At 45.0% G+C, this 21,677-nt stretch overlaps 1 protein-coding gene across 2 annotated transcripts in view; it reads left to right on the forward strand.

Annotated features, from left to right (window-relative positions):
* The window catches only part of PHIP (pleckstrin homology domain interacting protein), a 944,985-nt gene that overhangs the window by 83,786 nt on the left and 839,522 nt on the right, over window positions 1-21,677 (forward strand). For both annotated transcript variants that reach the window (XM_029595577.1, XM_029595576.1), the window contains exon 7: window positions 2,603-2,824. In XM_029595577.1, the coding sequence (XP_029451437.1) occupies window positions 2,603-2,824 (222 nt within the window). The remainder of the gene's footprint in view (window positions 1-2,602; window positions 2,825-21,677) is intronic.

Consider the following 21,677-nt stretch of genomic DNA (forward strand, 5'->3'; position numbering starts at 1 on the left):
TTCTGCAGCAGCAGAAGGCACTCTTGGCCATCGTCCTGCTAGGTTTAGAGGCTGGCAAGCATGAAGTGCGATCCACCTACGATGTCTTTGAGACATCGTAGGTGGTCCCGCATCACCACGGTGGGCATCGGCACCCGTAGGAAGGCCTGGCTCAGAGCTTCTGACCTCCACCCAGAGGTACAGGAGAAGCTAGCTGACCTCCCCTTGCTCAGGTGACAACCTCTTTAGGGATAAGGTCCAGGATATGGAGAGCTGTTTAAAGGACCACCATGACACCCTTCAACAGCTCTCCGCTAATGCGTCCGATGCCCCATCCTCGTCCAGAAAATCCATCCTTATATAGGCAGAGGAAGTATTATCTTCCAGCCTCCCGGGCTTGCATGCCATGCACTAGCTCTAGGGGCCGCCCCTGCCAGCAGTGAGCGCCTAGACCTCAGCTGGCGCCCCAGCAAGCCCCTGCTACAGGCTTTTGACTGGTGGTGAGGGAGCATGAGTCAGTCGAGTGCACCCCGGACGACGGATCCCCCAGTGGGAGGCAGGCTCCTTGGCTTCGCCCATCACCGGGAGGATGTCACTTCAGACCGATGGGTCCTTACCATAATTCATCAGGGGTACTGTCTCTATTTCAGTTGCCTCCCAGGGACCTCCCTCTCCCCCCCCCCCCCCCCAATGTCCATCGTAGGGTTTGTCCGCCCAGCAAGTCCCACTTCTGATTGAAGTATCCACCCTTCTCGCAGCAGGTGCAGTAATGCCAGTCCCTTGCCCCCAGCAGGGCCAAGGGTTCTATTCGAGGTATTTCCTAACTCCAAAAAGGAACAGTGGCTTATACGCCATCCTTGACCTCAGGGCGTTGAACAAGTTTCTCTCAAGAGAAAAGTTCAAGATGGTCGCTCTGGGTACGCCGATTCCTTTCCTAAAAAGAGGAGACTGGCTTTGCTCTCTCGATCTGCAGGAAGCTTATGTTCAAATAGCCATTTTTCCCAGCCACAGGAAACACCTCTGCTTCATTTAGGAGAAGGCGCTCGATTGTACAGGGTGCTTCCTTTTGGGTTGGCCTCAGCTCTTGTCTTCACCAAATGCCTGGCGGTGGTAGCTGCATATGTCGGGCGTCGTGCGGTGCATGTCTTCCCGTACCTAGATGACTGGTTAATCAAGAGTGATAACCGCGCAGGGGCACTGATTGCTCTATCCCTGATAGTGTGGGTTCCACAAGCCTCGGGGTTCGTGATCAACTACCCAAAGTCTAACCTAAGTTCTTGCCTAAGGTGGTGACTGATTTCCATCTTAACCAGTTAATCGTCCTGCCAATATTCTTTCCCAGGCCCTATTTTGTAGCAAGGCAAATGAGCACCGCACAGTTTGGACTGCAAGCAAGCCTTAACAGAAGCCCATAGACAAACCACCCAACTTTTTATTTCTTTTGATAAGAATAGATTGGGTGTTGCCGTTGCCAAACAGACAATATCCAGTTGGCTAGAGATTGATACTCCTTCTGTTATGCTCAGGCGGGACTGCATCTTGGGAGTCATGTCAAGGCTCATTCTGTCAGAGCCATGGCAACATCTGTGGCCCACTTGCATGCAGTTTCCGTGGAGGAGATCGGCAAGGCTCGGACGTAGAGTTCTCTCCACACATTCACATCTCATTACTGTCTGGATAGGGATGGCTGATGCGACACTAGGTTCGGCCAGTCTGTTTAAGCTGTAGAACCCCCCCCCCCCCTCTCCTAGGGTCCATTTTTTGGGTTCAGCCTGTCTCCCCTTACCAACAGCAGCGGTGGTGTTGTACCCGTTGGCACCTGGTTGGGTCTCTGTTGGTTCCCTTCTGTGTGGAGGAGCAGCCTGTAGCTAGGGATTCACCCATGTGTGAGGATACCATTCTGCTTGTCCTCAGAGAAAGCAGAGTTGCTAAATTGTAACAGGAGCTCTCAAAGTTCAGCAGGATGTTAGTTCTCATGAAACCTGCCTGCCCCCCAGTGGAGTTGGGTTTTCCCCTCTTTTTTTTTTTTTTTTTTTTTTTTAATTAGAATTCTGTTTATAAGACTGGAGAGGGGACCCCATGTGGTATAGAGCATGCTGGGCATTATCCTTGTGCCTAGTCAAAGTTCTAGAAACTTTGACATAAGGTTTCCGCATTGGGGCTTTATCTGCTGATGTCACCCATGTGTGCAGATTAAAAGTCACTTATAAAGGATAAGATAAGTGACTTTTCATCTGCATAAAAAACTAAAAAAATCAATATCAGCCCATGATTACAGAAAAGGCAAAGAAGGTATTCTGTTACTGGGAGTGCCCATTATGATGGCCACAATAGATATTTATAGTTCACACTAAGAAGAAAAAGTTGCATTGTGGCGTATTCATTTATTCTCCTTCTGCATTTTGCATTGTTGTAGTGTTTCAAGCCCTGTAGCTTTTACAGTAGAAAGGATTTTGTGCCTAAATAAGGTGATATTGTCTCATAACATAGAGAGTAGTATGTATTAAGTATAAACTATCAAACTGAAACAGTGAGTTCACAGCATTTGTCATTATTGAATATGGTTCTATGTAGTAATCTTAACAGTATTTAATTATGTACTGGTGAATATTTTTATCTTTAGGGTTCTGATGACTGCCTTGTGAAAATCTGGGCAACAGATGATGGCAGGTTACTGGCCACATTAAGAGGGCATGCAGCTGAAATTTCTGATATGGCAGTGAATTATGAGAACACCATGATTGCTGCTGGAAGCTGTGACAAAATGATTAGAGTGTGGTGTCTCCGAACATGTGCACCCTTGGCTGTTTTGCAAGGTCATAGTGCATCCATAACATCTTTACAGGTAAGTAAAAGTTGTTTTTAAATTTTGTTACACAAAATATGCTGTTTTATATTTTAGAATTGGCAATTCGAAAAAAATCCAAACAAACCCCACAGTAGAGTACTGCTAAGTATTAAAAATTTTTTAAAAGTTTTTTGAAATTCTTAAGGTTGAGGTGGTCAGTTCCTCCGTTTCTCTTGTAGTCCCAAATACATCAGTCCGTATGTTCTTTGCCAGCTCCAAGTGTCATTTTTGCAAAATTGTCAAAACGTAATTTATAATTCCATCCTGACATGGCCATATTTCGAAGCAAAGTCCTTCCTCAGGGGATCCAAAACAAATTTAGCATGACCAAGCTGGCTCCATATTCATTCTTCAATGGATAACGTCTAACAAGCAGATCCAAATCTTTTTTTATATATACTTAAAAATGAGGTGGGTTGGAGGCATTAATGATTATTCCTTATTTGTCAAGGTAACCTGGATGGTACCGAATAATGGCTAAGTATGAAACAATCACCTCTCACTTGTAATTATTTTTGCTTTTGTGACAGTCAATGAATTGTAAGCATTTTGGATTAGGTTGTCTTTTCTTGATCATCTTTGGAAGATTGGTCACTTATAAGGTTGGTGTATCAGAACTCAGAAAGAAAGACATCTGCGCATGCACAGGAGTTCCTGCATACTGGTCTCAGTTCTCAGTTAATTTTCTTCCACTGATGAAAAAGGATGTTTGTTGCTCTTTTAAGCTGCACCAGGAAATTTCAGATTTTTTTTTTCCTCAAAGAATATTTTTTTTGTATTGGTTTCTTTGGGTTTTTTTTCTTTTGTTCAGGTTCGTCTTAGATAAACTTTTATTTATTTCATGAAATTTATAAGCTGCCTACACCTAAGCCCTAGGCAGTGTACAAAGAGACATACATAAAATCAACAAGACAAAAAAAACAAACAAACCAGAACAATCCTAACAAAAATTCTCCTAGGACAAACAAGATGGTAGTCCTCACATGGGTGACATCAGATGGAGGGTGGCATGGAAAACTTATGACATAATTTCTAGAAACTTTGACTGGCACACTGAGCTTGCCCAGCATGCCATTTTATGCACATCCAAGTGAGGTCCCTCTTCAGTCTCTCTTTCCGCAGAGCTGTCGTCTTGTGGTTGTGGAGCTCATGCTCTTTTTTTTTCGTTGGAAAGTGTTTTTTCCTGCACTGCGTCCCTCTCCATTTCTCCTCATATGAACATAAGAAATTGCCATGCTGGGTCAGGCCAAGGGTCCATCAAACCCAGCATCCTGTTTCTAACAGAGGCCAAACCAGGCCACAAGAACCTGGCAATTATCCAAAGACTAAGAAGATCCCATGCTACTGATGCAATAATAGCAGTGGCTATTCCCTAAGTAAACTTGATTAATAGCCGTTAATGGACGTCTCCTCCAAGAACTTATCCAAACCTTTTTTGAACCCAGCTACACTAACTTCACTAACCACATCCTCTGGCAACAAATTCCAGAGCTTTATTGTGCGTTGAGTGAAAGAATTTTCTCCGATTAGTCTTAAATGTGCTATTTGCTATTTTCATGGAATGCCCCCTAGTCCTTCTATTATTCGAAAGTGTAAATAACTGAGTCACATCTACTGGTTCATGACTTCTCATGATCTTAAAGACCTCTATCATATCCCCCCTCAGCCGTCTCTTCTCCAAGCTGAACAGCCCTAACCTCTTCAGCCTTTCCTCATAGGGGAGCTGTTCCACCCCCTTTATCATTTTGGTTGCCCTTCTCTGTACCTTCTCCATCACAACTATATCTTTTTTGAGATGGGGTGACCAGAATTGTTCACAGTATTCAAGGTGTGGTCTCACCATGGAGCGATATAGAGGCATTATGACATTTTCCGTTTTATTAACCATTCCCTTCCTAATAATTCCTAACATTCTGTTTGCTTTTTTGACTGCTGCAGCATACTGAGCCGACTGTTTTAAAGTATTATCCACTATGATGCCTAGATCTTTTTCCTGGGTGGTAGCTCCTAATATGGAACCTAACATCGTGTAACTACAGCAAGGGTTATTTTTCCCTATATGCAACACCTTGCACTTGTCCACATTAAATTTCATCTGCCATTTGGGTGCCCAATCTTCCAGTTTTACAAGGTCCTCCTGTAATGTATCAGTCTGCTTGTGATTTAACTACTGTGAATAATTTTGTATCATCCGCAAATTTGATAACCTCACTCGTATTCCTTTCCAGATCATTCACACACATATATATATATATCTATATATATATAAATAAAAAAATAAGGCAACGTATTGTGTATTATTATTAGTGCTTACCATATAATATACGCAAAAAACCCCCAATAACAAAAATGTTTGGGGAAAAGGCACTATTGTTTCTCATATAATTAATCTAAAAAAACTCCGTGATTTCATTAAAATAATTATGCTTTATTGAAAAATATACTTAATATCAATTTTACTATTTTTTTTTTTAATATTTATGTTTTTATTAAAGTTTTCAATACAATTCAATTCAACAAAAGCACACAATGAGTAGAATATTACAACGTTGGCAAACGCTGTACAGGTAACACATAGTTTCAATACTGAAAAACAGTAATTGTACATCCCATGAAAACATGAAAGGAGAAGATTATACGATGCCAGCTTGTGCTTATATTACTCACTAGAATGTAGAGAACCCCTTTCCCCCCCCCCCTCCCTTCCCTAGAAAGGAACATACATCTGTAGTACTATAACTACTGTCACCCATGTGAGGACTACCATCTTGTTTGTCCTAGGAGAATTTTTGTTAGGATTGTTCTGGTTTGTTTGTTTTTTTTGTCTTGTTGATTTTATGTATGTCTCTTTGTACACTGCCTAGGGCTTAGGTGTAGGCAGCTTATAAATTTCATGCTATTGTTACATTCTATGTTACTTGTAATAATGTTCAATGGTTTATTGTTATTTTTCCATGTTCTATGTAAAAAAACCCAGGTCTAACTTCCCAGACCAGGGCAACCTCTTTCGTTACTTGTAAACCGGACTGATTTGTATTGCATACAGGAATTCCGGTATATAAAAATTTAAAATAAATAAAATAAAATAAATATAAGTGTAGGTTCAACGGCTGAGCTACATCAAGATCAGGTAGGTCAGCATATTCCATCTAAGCGTTAACAAACATCATAGCAACATCAAACAGTATCGGACATATTGGAAGCAGAAAGTCAACAGGCAGACTATAAAAGCGGGACCATTTAAGGTACCCAATTAATGAGGGGGCGCCATAGTTTAATATATGTAGGCAATCTATTATGCTTTATCGCCGTGAGATGATCCAGTCGTCGATATCGCTGAACCTTTATCAGGACTTCAGTGAGCTGCGGAATCTTATTTGATTTCCAATATTGTGCTATAGTAGTACGTGTAGCTATTAACACACAAATACACAATTTTTGCTGATATTGATCAAGACCTTCGGTAGGAGCATTTAATAAGGCAGAAGCCGGTTCCCAGTGTATGGATACTCCTAGCAATTTACCCAACCACCCCTCAATGGTATTCCAAAGGTGTGTAATTTTCGGACACTGCCACCAGACATGGAGGTATGTACCCGTTTCACCACATTCTCGCCAACATTGATTTGATACAGAGGGATATATGCGGTGCAATCTATCTGGGTCAAAATGCCATCGGTATAACATTTTATAACTATGTTCTTGCAATCTAGCCGAAATAGCACATGTAGTAGCCTTCCTAAAAATGATACCCCAGGCTTTCGCTGTAAGCGATCCCCCCAGGTCCTCCTCCTATTTCCGTATATGCGATGGAATACAGGGATCTAGAGCCAAAAGCATTTGATAAATTTTAGAGATCCCTTTTGTTAGATGATCAGCATGGACATAGTAGTTTTCAAAGAGAGACCGGGTTAGACTAAATCTCCCAGACGTGATGACAGATTTAAGGAAGTGACAGAGCTGTGCATGAGCTAAAAATTGATTCATACCCAAAGCATATTTAGAGGTAAATTGTTCCCAATGCAATATCTCACCCCCTTGCATCATATGGCCAAGAGTTGTAATGCCCACCGCCTGCCATGCCTGGAAATCTTTAGATTGGTAGCCAGCCGCAAAAACGGTACTATGAAAAATGGATGTGGCATAGTAGTAAGAGTAATCTCCCGACAACTTAGTCTTCCACTGACCCCAGATCTTGAGTGTGGTAGTTAACGCCATGGAGGATTTGATAACCATCTCCAAGTGGTTCGAGGCTGCCAGAGAACAGCTCCCAAAGGCATGGACCCTGTCAAAAATTGTTCAATGGAGACCCATTGCTTAGGAGAGGTGACTCGGGCTATATCTAAAACAGGCCGCAACTGGGATGCGACATAGTATGCTCGCAAATCAGGTACTCCCAAGCCCCCAAGAAGTTTAACCTGATACAGTGTTCTACGCGCCACCCGTGGGGGACGTCGCCTCCAGATAAAGTAAAAAATTTTCCTTTGAATTCTATGCAGCAATCGGGAGGATAGGAATACCGGCAGTGTGGAGAATAGGTATAGATACCTGGGCAAGACATTCATTTTTATAATGGCTATTCTCCCCAACCACGTGAAGGATCCTCTATACCACTGATCCAGATCTCTATCCACCTTGCGCATCAGGGGCTTATAGTTAAGTGAATACAGGTCCGTCACTTCCGCATTTAGATAAATACCTAAATACTTTAAAGAGTGCTTGGCCCATCGAAAAGGAAACTGGTTGGAGATTAATTGCACTTCGGCAAAGATAGCGTGAGATTCAGCAGCTCGGATTTCTCAAAATTTACTGTAAATCCCGAAACCTTGCTAAAGGACCGCAATTCATATTCAACCCCCTGCAGAGAAGAGCTAGGGTCTGTCAATGTAAACATAATGTCGTCCGCGAACAGTGAGAGTTTATAATGACAGGAACCCAACTCCACCCCTCGAATGGCCGGGGAAGTCCTAATACGGACTGCAAATGGTTCAAGAAATAACGCAAACAGCAGGGGAGACAGAGGGCACCCCTGCCGCGTGCCTCTGCCAATGGAGAAAGCGTCCCCATAGCCACCATTCACTTTTACCATAGCTTTAGGTCGATCATACAATTGAAGTATCCATTGAATGAAGTAAGGGCCAAAATTCATCTTATGTAGCGTTTGGAATAAGTAAGGCCAATGTACTAAATCGAACGCCTTCTCTGCGTCAATAGCGAGAAGCACAGCAGGAATGCGCTCCCTCCTCGTCCACCAAATTAAGTCAATAATTTTCCTGACATTGTCCGCAGCCATTCTATGGGGTACAAATCCCACTTGATCAGAATGAATCATAGAAGGCAGATACTTATTCAAGCGCACAGCTAGTATCCTGGCCAGTATCTTTAAATCTTGATTAATAAGGGAGATTGGACGATAAGACCCGCAAAGGGTTGGGTCCCTACCAGGTTTAGGTAACACAGTGATTCCTGCTGTATTGGATTGGTTAGGTATAGGACCTCCCTCCCTGACACAATTAAAATATTCTGTTAAATGGGGAACCAGAGTATTCGACAAGGCTTTGTAATATTCCCCAGGTAAGCCATCAAGGCCTGGGGATTTATTTGCTTTAAGGGCCTTAATAGTGGTCTGCACTTCCAATTCAGAGATAGGGCTGTCGAGAGCTAATTGCTGATCCTCAGACAAGCATGGGATGGTCACTGTGGCCAAGTAATCTACAATATCAGACTCCAGAATGTCTGTGCGAGAGGCATACAGAGAAGCATAAAAACTGGTAAAGCTGTTTCGGATCTCAAGGGAATCCACTATCAATGATCCCTGAGGGGAGTGGATTTTGGTAATACTGCTCTGCATCACTTTTGCCTTCAGTTGTTTAGCTAAAAATCTCCCTGCTTTATCGCTGCCTTCATAGAAGGCTTGTTTATTCAAGTCTAACTGATGTATAATTTGGTGGTCGTCAAGCGTTTGCAGATTTAGCCTGGCTGCCGGAGATTGGCTCTGGAAATGCTGTCTGGCCAAATCAGAGATCGTTTGTAATAGCGAAAGCCTTTTCTTCTCTCTCTCTTTTTTAAGAGCCGTGGCTTTAGCAATACAATACCCACGAGCTATGGCCTTGGAGCATTCCCATAGAATGCCCTTAGACTCAACTGAGGGAGCATTGATGTCAAAATATTCCTGCAAGTGCCCAGTCATGGCTTGTAGAAACTGTTGTTCCCTAAGTAAAGAAGTATTTAGTCGCCAAAAGATTTGGCCTTTAGGTCCCCGCTGCATAGAAAGCTCTAGTCGAATCATCCCGTGGTCCGACCACGTGATAGGTTCAATTTCACTGGACTGAGCCCATAATAAAAGGTTAGCATCCAAAAGGAAAAAATCTATGCGGGAGTATGAATTGTGTGGTGCAGAGTAAAAGGTATAGGACAGAGACCCGGGATTCCGATGTCGCCACACATCAGTCAAAGTCCATTCCTTCATTATAGTGTGTAGGAGAGTATGGGACGTCGGGCGGGACAAAAGTGGGTTGGGGTCCCCCTGATACGAGTTGTCTAGCTTACAGTTTAGCGTGAGATTGAAGTCCCCCCCCATAAAACCATACCATCCCCATGCTCGTGTAATAAGCGCTTAATCTTATGAAGAAAAGGTACCTGATTACCAGTAGGTGCATATGTGGAGATAAGGGTATAGAGTTCACTCCCTATCTTAATCTTGAGAAGGACATATCTACCGTCCTCATCTAAGATGGTTAGTACTGGGTCAAAGAGCAAATCAGCTGATAACAGAATGCCCGTGTATCGTGAGTGTTTATGAGCAGCAGCATGAAAGACATGAGGGAAATCACGGCTCTTAAGAAGCCTCTCATACCTTTTCTTGAGATGAGTTTCCTGCACATATACTATCGAGGCATGGAAACGCTTCAAATCAGCATTGAGTAACTGATGCTTCCGATATGTATTGAGACCCTTAGTGTTAATAGAAAGAACCTGAATCATGATTTGTATGGGTCGAGCAAGCGTGAAACAGTATTGGCTCTGACCGCAATAAGGCAGTAAAAATCTTCCCGCCAGCATAGAGACCTTGTGAAGAAACCAGTAACAGCCGGCTGGTCTCGCCATTGAAACGGTTAACAAATGCAGTTGAAGTTCCCAAAGTACTAGGAATAACCCGCCCCATAGAGATCCACTTAATTAAAATGTGGATCATAATCTAAGGGTGCGATTCACCGCTTGGCAAAGTCCCCGAACATCCGCCTCCCCCCCCCCCCCCCATGCAAAATAAACACCATGCAAACATTAACAAGAAAACAGTAACCCCCTAATTTTAGCCATCTAGATGTTTAGAATCACAACCCCTTAAACAAGGAGAAAAACAGTTCAGTTAGACATAGAACCAGGTTCAGCTGTCCTCTTCACCCTTGGTCAGAAAGAGTTTCCTGGGACTGCTGAGAGCGTGTGAGGGGCCTCCGCTTGCTTCTTTCGACCCGACGCCATTTTAGACCAGCATCCCTCCTCGGTAGTGGAGCTGACGAACAGGCTGGTAATGTAACTCGAAGGTCAATACCGGCCTGCTGGAATATGGGATTAGCTTCCTCTGCTTTCTGAAGCCGGTAGGTAGTGCCGCCGTGTTGAAACGAGAGAGCAAATGGATAATTCCAGCGATACCGGATATTAGCTTTGCGGAGCTCCTCCGTAACAGGCCGCAGCTCATAACGTTTTTTTAACGTGCTCGCCGCCAGGTCCTGAAAGACTGCAATATCATGATTGCGCCACGACCACATCTTTTTTTGCCGTGCAATGGTATAGATGGTTTCTTTCTGGCGAAAGCTAAGAAAATTAATGAGAATATCCCGCGGTTTCCCATCACGGCGCGCCCCCAGCGCACGATGGGCCCGCTCAAATCTGATATCAGAGTCTCCGGTATTGTGGGCCTGCAGTATGTCTGCCGGGGCCTGCTGCAAGATGTAAGCGCAAAAGTCCGCTGCTACAGTGAAGCAGTTAGCGAACTCTTCAGTTTCAGGCACTCCCCGGAGTCTAAGATTTTGGCGCCGAGACCTGTTTTCCATGTCTTCAACTTTATCAAATAACGAAGCAATCTCTTTCTGATTACCGTGAGCCGTATTCGTTAAGTCAGAGATGTCAGCCGCGTGTTGTTCTACTCTGAGATCAATTTCGTCGACTCTCCGCCCCAGTGCAAGAAAATCTTCTCTGAGCTCGGCGAATGAATGTAAAAGTTCCTCTTTATTTTTTTTCATGTCTGCCCGTAGCTCCACAAACCAATCGCGTAGTAGCGTTTTGGTAGGGAGATCTGCCAAACTAGACAGATTCCGTGGTTTGTTGAGGCGATAGGATCGGGGCCTCCACTTCTGCGTCCTCCATATCTTCCACCGCGCAGTCAGATATATCAGGCCCGCTCTTCCGCGCCTCCGCTGCCGCCTTAGTAAAAGAGAATTTCTGCAAGTCCAGCCCTCTTTTTTTCACCGACATTACCCCGTTCTCCTTAGAAATGGCAGGCAAGCAAACATGCAAAGTTAGGAGTTGCGATTCCCACTCAAAAAGGGGTTATAAGGTGGAGGGACTCCGGAGCTTCAGTCACGGACGTCCATCTTGCCTCGTGGCGAACAGCGCCCCCCTCAATTTTACTATTTTTTTATAAAACATTCCAACAATAAAAATATTTTTTATATATTAAATTGAACCTTAATAGCAATATCCACAATCATACAATCTTAAGCCCATCTCATCTTTACCTTCAACTTTATACTACCTCTAATCTCAATCTATCCCTCGATTGCCAAAATAACACCAGAGAATGAATTTTTCAGTATTACTGTTGGTCTTCTTAAGTGAAAAACACCACTTCGTTTTTAAACCTATATGTTATGTATCATTGTTATAACATTAATATGTTGTTATTAATTAGAGACTAAGTCTTAAAACTTAGTCTCAAATAACTCTTTCTAGATGTTCAAATAGATCATTCTCAAATCCTCTCAGCGGTGTGTCCCACTAATATTTTTATTGTTGGAATGTTTTATAAAAAATAGTAAAATTGATATTAAGTATATTTTTCAATAAAGCATAATTATTTTAATGAAATCACGGAGTTTTTTGAGATTAATTATATGAGAAACAATAGTGCCTTTTCCCCAAACATTTTTGTTGTGGTTTTTTTGCGCATATATATATATATATATATATATATATATATATATATATATATATATATATATATATATATATATATATATATATATATATAAATATAAAAGCACTGGTCCAAGTACAGATCCTTGAGGCACTCCACTGTTTACCCTTTTCCACTGAGAAAATTGACCATTTAATCCTACTCTCTGTTTCCTGTCTTTTAACCAGTTTGTAATCCACGAAAGGACATTGCCTCCTATCCCATGACTTTTTAGTTTTCATAGAAGCCTCTCATGAGGGACTTTCTCAAACATCTTCTGAAAATCCAAATACACTATGGGGCGGATTTTAAAACAATACGCGCACCAGTACTTTTGTTCGCGCCACCGGTGCGAACAAAAGTACACCAGGTTTTATAAGATACGCGCGTATCTTATAAAATCCGGGGTCGGCACGCGCAAGGGGGTGCACATTTGTGCAACCTGCGTGCGCCGAGCCCAGCGCGGCCTCGGAGGGAAATTTTCTTCGCCCACCCCCCCCCCCCCCGGCCCTATCTAAACCCCCCCTCTTACCTTTGTCGGCAAAGTTACGCCTGTCGCCAGCAGCCCCGCTCCGTCGTCCTGTCCCGGGGGCATGGTCCGGAGGCCTCGACCACGCCCCCGGGCCCGCCCCCGAAACGCCTTCTCCCTCCCCGTTTCGAAAGCCCCGGGACTTACGCGCGCCGGCGGCCTATGCAAAATAGGCGCGCGTAAATCCTGCTGGATTTACGCGCGCAGGGGTTTTAAAATCCGCCCCTATATCTACTAGTTCACCTTTATCCACATGTTTATTAACCCCTTCAAAAAAATGAAGCAGATTTGTTAGGCAAGACTTCCCTTGAGTAAATCCGTGTTGACTGTGTTCCATTAAATCATGTCTTTCTATATGCTCCACAATTTTGATCTTGAGAATAGTTTCCACTATTTTTCCCGGCACTGAAGTTAGGTTCACTGGTCTATAGTTACCTGGATTGCCCCTGGAGTCTTTTTTAAATATTGGGGTTACATGGGCCACACTCCTGTCTTCAGGTACAATGGATGATTTTAATGATAGGTTACAAATTTTAACTAACAGATCAGAAATTTCATTTTTTAGTTCCTTCAGTACCCTAGGATGCATTCCATCTGGTCCAGGTGATTTGCTACTCTTCAGTTTGTCAATCTGGCCTACTACATCGTCCAGGTGCATAGTGATTTCGTTCAGTTTGTCTGACTCATCACCCCTGAAAACTATCTCCGGAACTGGTATCTCCCCAACATCCTCATTAGTAAACACGGAAGCAAAGAATTCATTTAGTTTTTCTGCAATGGCCTTATCTTCCCTAAGAGCCCCTTTAACCCCTCGGTGATCTAATGGTCCAACCGACTCCCTCATAGGTTTCTTGCTTTGGATATATTCTAAAAAGTTTTTATTATGAGTTTTTGCCTCTTATATCCAACTTCATTTCCAATTCTCTCTTCGCTTGTCTTATCAATGTTTTACACTTAACTTGACAATGCTTATGTTTTATCCTGTTTTCTTCAGATGGATCCTTCTTCCAATTTTTGAAGGATTTTTTTTTGGCTAAAATAGCCTCTTTCACCTCAACTTTTAACCATGACGGTAATCGATTTGCCTTCTGTGTATTCGATTCACTGTAGCGATGTTCTCCGGAGTCCGCTGGTCATCGACTGCTTGCCGTCCTTTTTGTCATGGTGTCGGGTTTTCGTCAATGCCGCCAATGCCCTCAGCCTATGTCCCTCATGGATCTGCACGAGGTGTGTTTCCTTTCCTTGGGGCCATCACACAACATCCAAGGCTGTTGTTTTTGCATCCAGATGACTCCTAAGGGCTAGCATACCTGGCTGGACAAGATAGAAAAGCTGTTCGGGTTTAGGAAGTCCAAACTCTTGACACTGGCAGGGGCGAGGAGAACCAATAGACACTGATCACCCAATGTCCACTCCTCCTGGGCCTCTGGTGGAGAGGGTTGCTGGAGATTGGCCTTCATCAGCCTCCTCTTGCTCGAAGTCTTTGGGATAGTGTCCTTCATCCTTGGCGCCAGGGAAAGACCAGGCCGAGCACCGTGGGAAGTTGCAAAAACATCGCTATCAGTCTCCATCCTCACATGGTGCTGGGCTCAGGTTGGCCCCGGTGCCTGCTGTGATGCCCCCAAAGCGACCCTGCGATGAGGTGGTAGCGCCCTCCATCGATGCCAGGGGTCCGAGGCGTTTCTACACTTGTGCCAGGTTCCAATTCCCTTCGGGACCCCAAGGTGGATCTGGCTACGCCGCCGCCTCCTCCTCAGGCTGCCTGTCCTTGGCGACCTTTGAGGAGGAGCTTGAACGCAGGGTGCAGTTGGCAATTGTTCCAGCCCTTCAAGACATTGAGTCGCCATCCCCACTGGTGCCAGAGCCTGGCCTTTTTAATGTTGGCACCACTGCTGGAACACCTCGACGTTCTGCTTGACGTTCTCCCCATGCAGCCAATGCCAGTAGTCAGGGTGCCATCGATGCCCCAGCGGCCACCAGTGCCGCCGCCTCCTGATGCTGTCCCCTTTGTGAGGTCTTCAGAGGAGGAGGGGCCCTCAAGGTCCTTGGTTCCGCGGCTAGCGTTACCTGGTCTGGCTCGGGGTCCTTTGGAACCCTTGGTGCCCGCTGTGCCATCTGTGCCTTTGGTGACCAAGCTGTTGGGCCTGGGAAATCCTCCCCCACGGCCATCTTCAGGCGTTCTTAGCGATGATGGCTCTCCTTATGATCCTGTGGGGGGATGATACATCAGTCTTCTTCTGATGACTCTGGTGACCTTCTCTCGGACCCGTCTCCTCCAGCGAAGCAATGCCGGTCCCCGCTTGAGGACTTAACCTTCGCTGGTTTTGTGTGGGCCATGGCTAAGGCCATTTCGTTCCAACTTCTTAAGGAGGAGGATGCCAGACACAAGATGCTGGAGGTTCTCCAGTTTGTGGATGCCCCAAAGGACGTGGTGGCAGTTCCCGTTCATGAAGTTTTCAAGGAGTTCCTCCTTTGGATTTGGGAACACCCCGTCTCCTTGTCTCCGGTGAATAGGAAGGCTGACGCAGTGTATTTTTTTCCAACAAGCTGCAGGGTTTGAGAGGGTCAGCTCCCTCACCAGTTGGTTGTGGTAGAGTCTGCCCTTAAGAGGGCCCAGCGCTCTCGAACCCATGCCTCCGCCCCTCCAGGATGGGAGCACAGGGCGCTGGATATGTTAGGAAGGAAGATGTTTCAGGGCACCATGCTAATTGCTTGGATCGCCTCCTACCAGCTTTATATGACACATTGTTCTCGGAACTTCTGGAAGCAGATCCAGGAGCTGATAGAGCGCCTGCTTCAGCAGCAGCAGGATGCCTTTTCAGCGGTCATCCAGCAGGGTCCGGAATGTGGCAAGCATGAGGTGCATTCCACCTATGATTTTTTTGAGATGGCGAGGGTGGCAGCCGCAGGAATTGGTGCCTGCCGGATGGCCTGGCTTAGGGCTTTAGACCTCTGCCCGGAGGTGCAAAAGAGGCTCGTAGACCTGCCCTGTACTGACAACAGCCTTTTTGGTGACAAGGTGAGGGATGCAGTGGCTCAATTGAAGGATCATCATGATACCCTGCAGTATCTCTTAAGTATGTCGAACCCGCCGTCTTCAGCCAGGAAGTCCTTGCATCAGGGACCAAGGAGGTCCTTCTACCACCAGAGGAAATACTATCCTCCTCCTCCTCTCATCTGGGCCCAGCGGATGGGCTCTAGGGCTGCTCTAGACAGCAGCGGACCCCCAGACCTCAGCCAGTGACCCAGACCAGTCCTGCAATGGGGATTTGACTGGCTGTGAGGGCGTGTAAGCCTACAGCCCGTACCCTTGAGGCAGAACCCTCCGGTTGGGTGCTGACTATGGTTCTTCCTGGACCGTTGGCCCAGTGTTACATCGGACCAGTGGATTTTGTCGTGTCAGTACCGGCTAAACTTTCTGGGTGTCCCTCCAGACTCTCCCTCATGCCCCTCTTGGGGGTCAGTCCTTGCATCAGGAAATACTGTTGGCGAGCTCACCGCCCTTGTAATGACCAGGGCCCTAAAGCTCATTCTGCTGAATCGGGGGGTGGTGGTTCTACTCCCATTATTTCTTGATTCCAGAGAGAACAGGGGGACTCCGTCCTATTTTTGACTTGAGAGCCTTGAACAAGTTTCTAAAAAGAAAAAAGTCCAAGATGGTTACTCTGGGCACCTGGATTCCATTCCTACAAAAGAGGAGGTTGGTTTTCTCCCTCGATCTAAAAGACACCTACATCCACATTGAGATCTTCCATGCTCCCAGGAATTATCTGCGCTTTGTGGTCGGCGAGCATCATTTTCAGTACAGGGTGTTGCCATTCGGTTTGGCCTCAGCTCCATGTGTCTTCACCAAGTGCCTGACCATGGTGGGTGCGTACCTCCGCAGGTTGGGGGTGCATTTGTTCCCCTACCTGGACGATTGGCTCGTCAAGAGCCCCACCCAGGAAGAAGTGGTATGATCTCTGTGCTTGATTGTTCGGGTGTTTAGAGTCCTTGGGGTTTATTATTAACTACCCAAAGTCTCATCTTAACCCCAAACCAAATAAGCCTGATACTCCACTTTCAATGCATATTCAGCATAGCTCTCTGCTTCAACAGCAGGGGGAATGAAGAAAAGATGATTTATATTCAGACAACTACCAACAAGGACTGAATTACATAGTCTGGGTAAACAAGCATGGATGTAGCTTGCTTTTTACGGCAGTTACTACCCCTAACCAATTAGCTAGTTACTTCACTTAGATGCAGCTCCAGCACTGCTATCTACATTGATAGCGGGGGTGGAAGGGAACTAGAATCAAAAAGTTACTTATAAGGGACAAGCGTAACAGATAAGTATGAAAAAATGTGTGAAAGCTTACTGGGCAGACTGGATGGACCATTTGGTCTTCTGCCGTCATTTCTATGTTTCTATATGTTTCTATGTTTCATTGCCTCAGTTGGACTTCATTGGCGTCAAGTTGGACATGGCTAAGGGCCTAGTGTATCTTCCCTGCGAATGGGCACTCACGTTGTGGAACTGATCTACCAGAGCCGGCAGATCTTGGCATGCTGCAGCTCTTGGGACACATGGCTGCGACCGTTCATGTTACTCCCTTAGCTCGCTTGCACATGCGCAGAGCTCAATTGACCTTCGGTCCCAGTGGCAGCAGGCCACACAGGACCTCCACGTTTGCATCCGGGTTACTCTGCCTCTCCAGGACTCTTGTCTTAGTGGGAGAGTCTGACCGACTTGGAGCTAGGGGTGCCTTTTCAAAGTCCCCCTGCCCAGATTGTGCTCTCTGCTGATGTGTTCAACCTGGAGTGGGGTACCCATGTGAAGGGCTACGCAATCAGGGCTTGTGGTCTGCCCAGGAGGCACAATGTCAGGTCAACTTCCTGGAGCTCTGCGCGATCCGGTACGAGCTCTGGGTGTTCAGGGATCAGCTGATCAACAAGGTGGTTCTGATCCAGATTGACAAGCAAATGGCAATGTGATATATCAACAAACAGGGAGTTATGAGGTCATTCTTCCTGTGTCAAGAAGCCGTTCATATCTGGTCTTGGGCTTTGTCGCAGGATATGGTGCTTCGAGCCATGTACCTGGCCGGGATAGAGAATGTGGTAGCAGACAGGCTGTGTCTTGCCTTCTGGCCCATGAGTGGTCCCTGAAACAAGAAGCGGTAGATCGGATAGTCAGTCTTTGGCGGACCCCAGATGTGGATTTGTTCGCATCCCTCTGCAACAGGAAGGTGGATCAGTTCCGATCCTTGTCCGGGGCTGACAAACAAGCCTCAGATGCCTTTGCCTGCCATTGGGGAAAGGGCCTTCTGTACACATATCCTCCGCTTCCCTTGGTGCAAATATCACATGCTGAAAGTCTTTGTCTCAAAACTCTCATCCCTCTTACGGAAATGTCTCTTGCAAGAGAACAAAATCTTCCTGCATTCGAGACACCTTAATGTTATAGGAGAGTAATTTAATGCTCCCCATTAGGTACCTTTTGGAACTCCTAGGAAATGCATCACTGGTATACCCTCCCCTCCCAGTTCCCAAAAACCTTCCATTTCTTTGCTCCGACCATCCTTAGCAAAGATATTTTTAAGGGGAAAACCCTCTGCCCAGATGTTACCCGTCCCTCCTTGCCCCTTATAATATTGAAACATCTCTTAAACATACCAACAGTAACATCTCACAATAAGCAAGTATTCCGAAAGAACTGTATTCGATGGGGGGTGAAAGGCTGATTGGCCCGGAGCAGGAGAGAGACCTTGGGGTGATTGTGTCTAATGATCTGAAGTCGGGGAAACAATGTGACAAGGTGATAGCTAAAGCCAGAAGAATGCTGGGCTGCAGAGAGAGAGGAATATCGAGTAAGAAAAGGGAAAAGATTATCCCCTTGTACAGGTCCCTGGTGAGGCCTCACCTGGAGTACTGTGCTCAGTTCTGGAGACCGTATCTCTGAAGGGACCGAGACAGGATGGAGGCGGTCCAGAGAAGGGCGACCAAAAAGGTGGATGGTCTTCATCGAATGACTTATGAGGAGAGATTAAAGAATCTAAATATGTACACCCTGGAGGAAAGGAGGAGCAGAGGTGATATAATACAGACTTTCAGATACTTGAAGGGTTTTAATGATCCAAAGACACCGACAAACCTTTTCCGTTGGGGAAAAAAATCAGCAGAACCAGGGGTCACGATTTGAAGCTCCAGGGAGGAAGACTCAGAACCAATGTCAGGGAGTACTTCTTCACGGAGAGGGTGGTGGATGCCTGGAACGCCCTTCTGGAGGAAGTGGTGAAGACCAAAACTATGAAGGACTTCAAAGGGGCGTGGGATAAACACTGTGGATCCATAAAGTCTAGAGGATGTGAATGAAGAGAGGGTGGCTTGCGGGAATGATGGCTACTACCTGGAGATAATACCCTTATTCAATAAACATTCACACGGTTAATGCGACTCCAACATTGCTCTATGCTTCAACGGCAAGAGGAAATGTGGAAAAAAAATGGATTTGCATTCACAAAAAAAAGTGGGGAGTAGCTTGCTTGTTACGGCGGTTACTACCCCAAACCAAATAAGCCTGATACTTCACTTTCAATGCATATCCAATGTAGCTCTCTGCTGTCCAGCATAGCTCTCTGCTTCAACGGCAGGGGGGAATGAATGAAAAGATTTATATTCAGACAACAACCAACAAGGACTGAATTACATAGTCTGGGTAAACAAATAAGCATGAATTACATAGTCTGGGTAAACAAATAAGCATGGGTGTAGCTTGCTTGTTATGGCGGTTACTACCCCGAATCAATTAAGCCTGATACTTCACTTCAATGCATATTCAGCGTAGCGCTCTGCTTCAGCAGCAGGGGGGAATGAAGAAAAGAGGATTTATATTGCACAGGCTGGGTAAACAAGCGTGGGAGTAGCATGCTTATTGAGGTAGTTACAACCCTTAACCAATCAAGCTAGATACTTCACTTAGATGCAGCTCCAGCACTGCTCTCTACATTAATGGCGGGGGTGGAAGGGAATTGGAACCAAAAGGTTACTAGGGCCACAGAGTAACAGTTAAGTATGAGAAAAAACAAGTGTGAAAGCTTGCTGGGCAGACTGGATGGGCCGTTTGGTCTTCTGCTGTCATTTCTATGTTAATGCTGTACCAATCCATAGCCCCTTTCTACCCACTGCTGTACTTATAAACATGTCTTTTTCATAGAAGGGGTGGGGGGGGGGGGGGTGTTATGAAATCCCTATGATCGCCTTCAAGCAACCCTGAAAACTGCATGATCCCACTCCATGTCGTATGTTGCTCAGCCAGGACCATCCGTACTTGCGCCATTCCTTGTTTTTGTCGGAGCTTATTGACATTTCTCAAAAACCTTGCGGGTCCGTGCTGGAGTCCCCGGTCCCGACTACACTCCCTCTTGCATCTGACGAGCTTCTGGGGGCCGAATTAACCCCACCTTCTTCAAGGCCTCTCTTTCTTCATCAACCAATTTCACTCTTACATGTCTCCCCTTTGATAGGAAACAAAATACCAAAGGGAAATAGTCACTTGTATTTCATGTTGCTTTGTTGCAGTACCTCTTTTATGAAGCTCTCACTGAAAAGTCCCACCAGCCCTTGTAGTTGCCATCACTTTTTCTTTAATTGGAAATTTCTGAAGCCACACTGTCTCTAGGGAGATTCTGGCGCTTGGGCCCCCCCCTTCCCCAAATGATGTACCCGCTCAGTCTGAATCACTGGCTCCTCCACCTCCATATATCCCCTATGCCAACCAGCAAGGCCTTGCATACTCGTCTCACCACATCCACACAATCTGTATACTCCTGCACGTCAGGAATTCCTCTGCGCAGATTATTCCTATGTGCTCGATCCTTCAAATCTGCTAATCCTTCCTTCCTTCTCTCAACTCTACAGTCTCCTTTTGCAGTTTTTCAGTGTGAGTAGCCTGATCCTCCTGTCGCTGCTCAATCTCATCCACACGGGAACAGATATCTGACATTTCCCCTCTCAATTCATTTATTGCTTCCAACATCTTTTTTGTGGAAACAATGTCTCGTTTGAGATCCTTAAAACATGCTCTTATCTCCTCCTTAGCTCTCACCCGCTGCAATTTTTGTGTGCTCCTGCTCACCCTCATCCAAACACGAGGGAGAATGCTCCCCTGCAGTCTGCCATTCTGGGGTCTCAGCTGCTGCAAAGCAACTTAATTTCAGCTGTTTTTTTTAACTTGTCCCCCATTGTCAAGCAACTGTTGAGGCAAGAAATGCTAGGGATATGGACCTTTATTGCTCCTGTTAAATGCTGATTGCAACAAATATCTGAAAAATATGATGATCTCAATTCCATGCCACAACGTAAATGTGGTGGTGGTATGCTAATTGCAAAAAAGGAATTCAGTTAAACTTGTACCTAATAGCATCCCAAAACAATATGAGATTGCCTTGTTTAAATCAAAAACTTTACAAATCTCTCTTGTATTGTCCCCCTGGTCTTCTTGAACACAATCTCTCGCCAATCATTGAATTTTTTTGTAGCTTCAATAAGCCCCAATATACCAACTATAATACTAGGAGACTTCAATTTATATATGAACGTCCAACTTCTTACAACATGTCATACCTTATCTGATGCATTAACAGCTCTCAGCTATAATCTACTAATTACAAACCCAACGCACAAAGGTGGTCATGCACTAGACCTAATTTTTTCCAATATTAAAGACATTGACTCATCAACACAATACATTGCAGTCCCTTGGTCAAACCATTTTCTATTACATACACATATAACTATGAGAATCGAACCAGATCATAAACACTCACCCAATAACATTTACATATCGCCCTCCCTTTAAAACCGAGGAACTACAAAAAGAGTTGAAAAAAGAATTAAAACACTAGATTTATCAAACACCTCTAATGCCATTACTTCCTGGATTAAAATGACAACGGCCATAGCAGATGATATAAAGCCAATAAGGACAAAAACTATAAAAGATCAGGAAAACAAAACCCTTGGTATAATGAACAGATAAATGACTCAAAAAAAATCCTTAGAAGGAAGGAAAAGGCATGGAGAAAAAATAAAACTGATATTACCTTAAGCAGATATGTCGTTCCTCGGCTACTATAAAAAAAACAACTGGTAAATGTAAAAAA

The sequence above is a fragment of the Rhinatrema bivittatum genome, chromosome 3 (assembly GCF_901001135.1).
Source record: "Rhinatrema bivittatum chromosome 3, aRhiBiv1.1, whole genome shotgun sequence".
NCBI lineage: Eukaryota > Metazoa > Chordata > Amphibia > Gymnophiona > Rhinatrematidae > Rhinatrema > Rhinatrema bivittatum.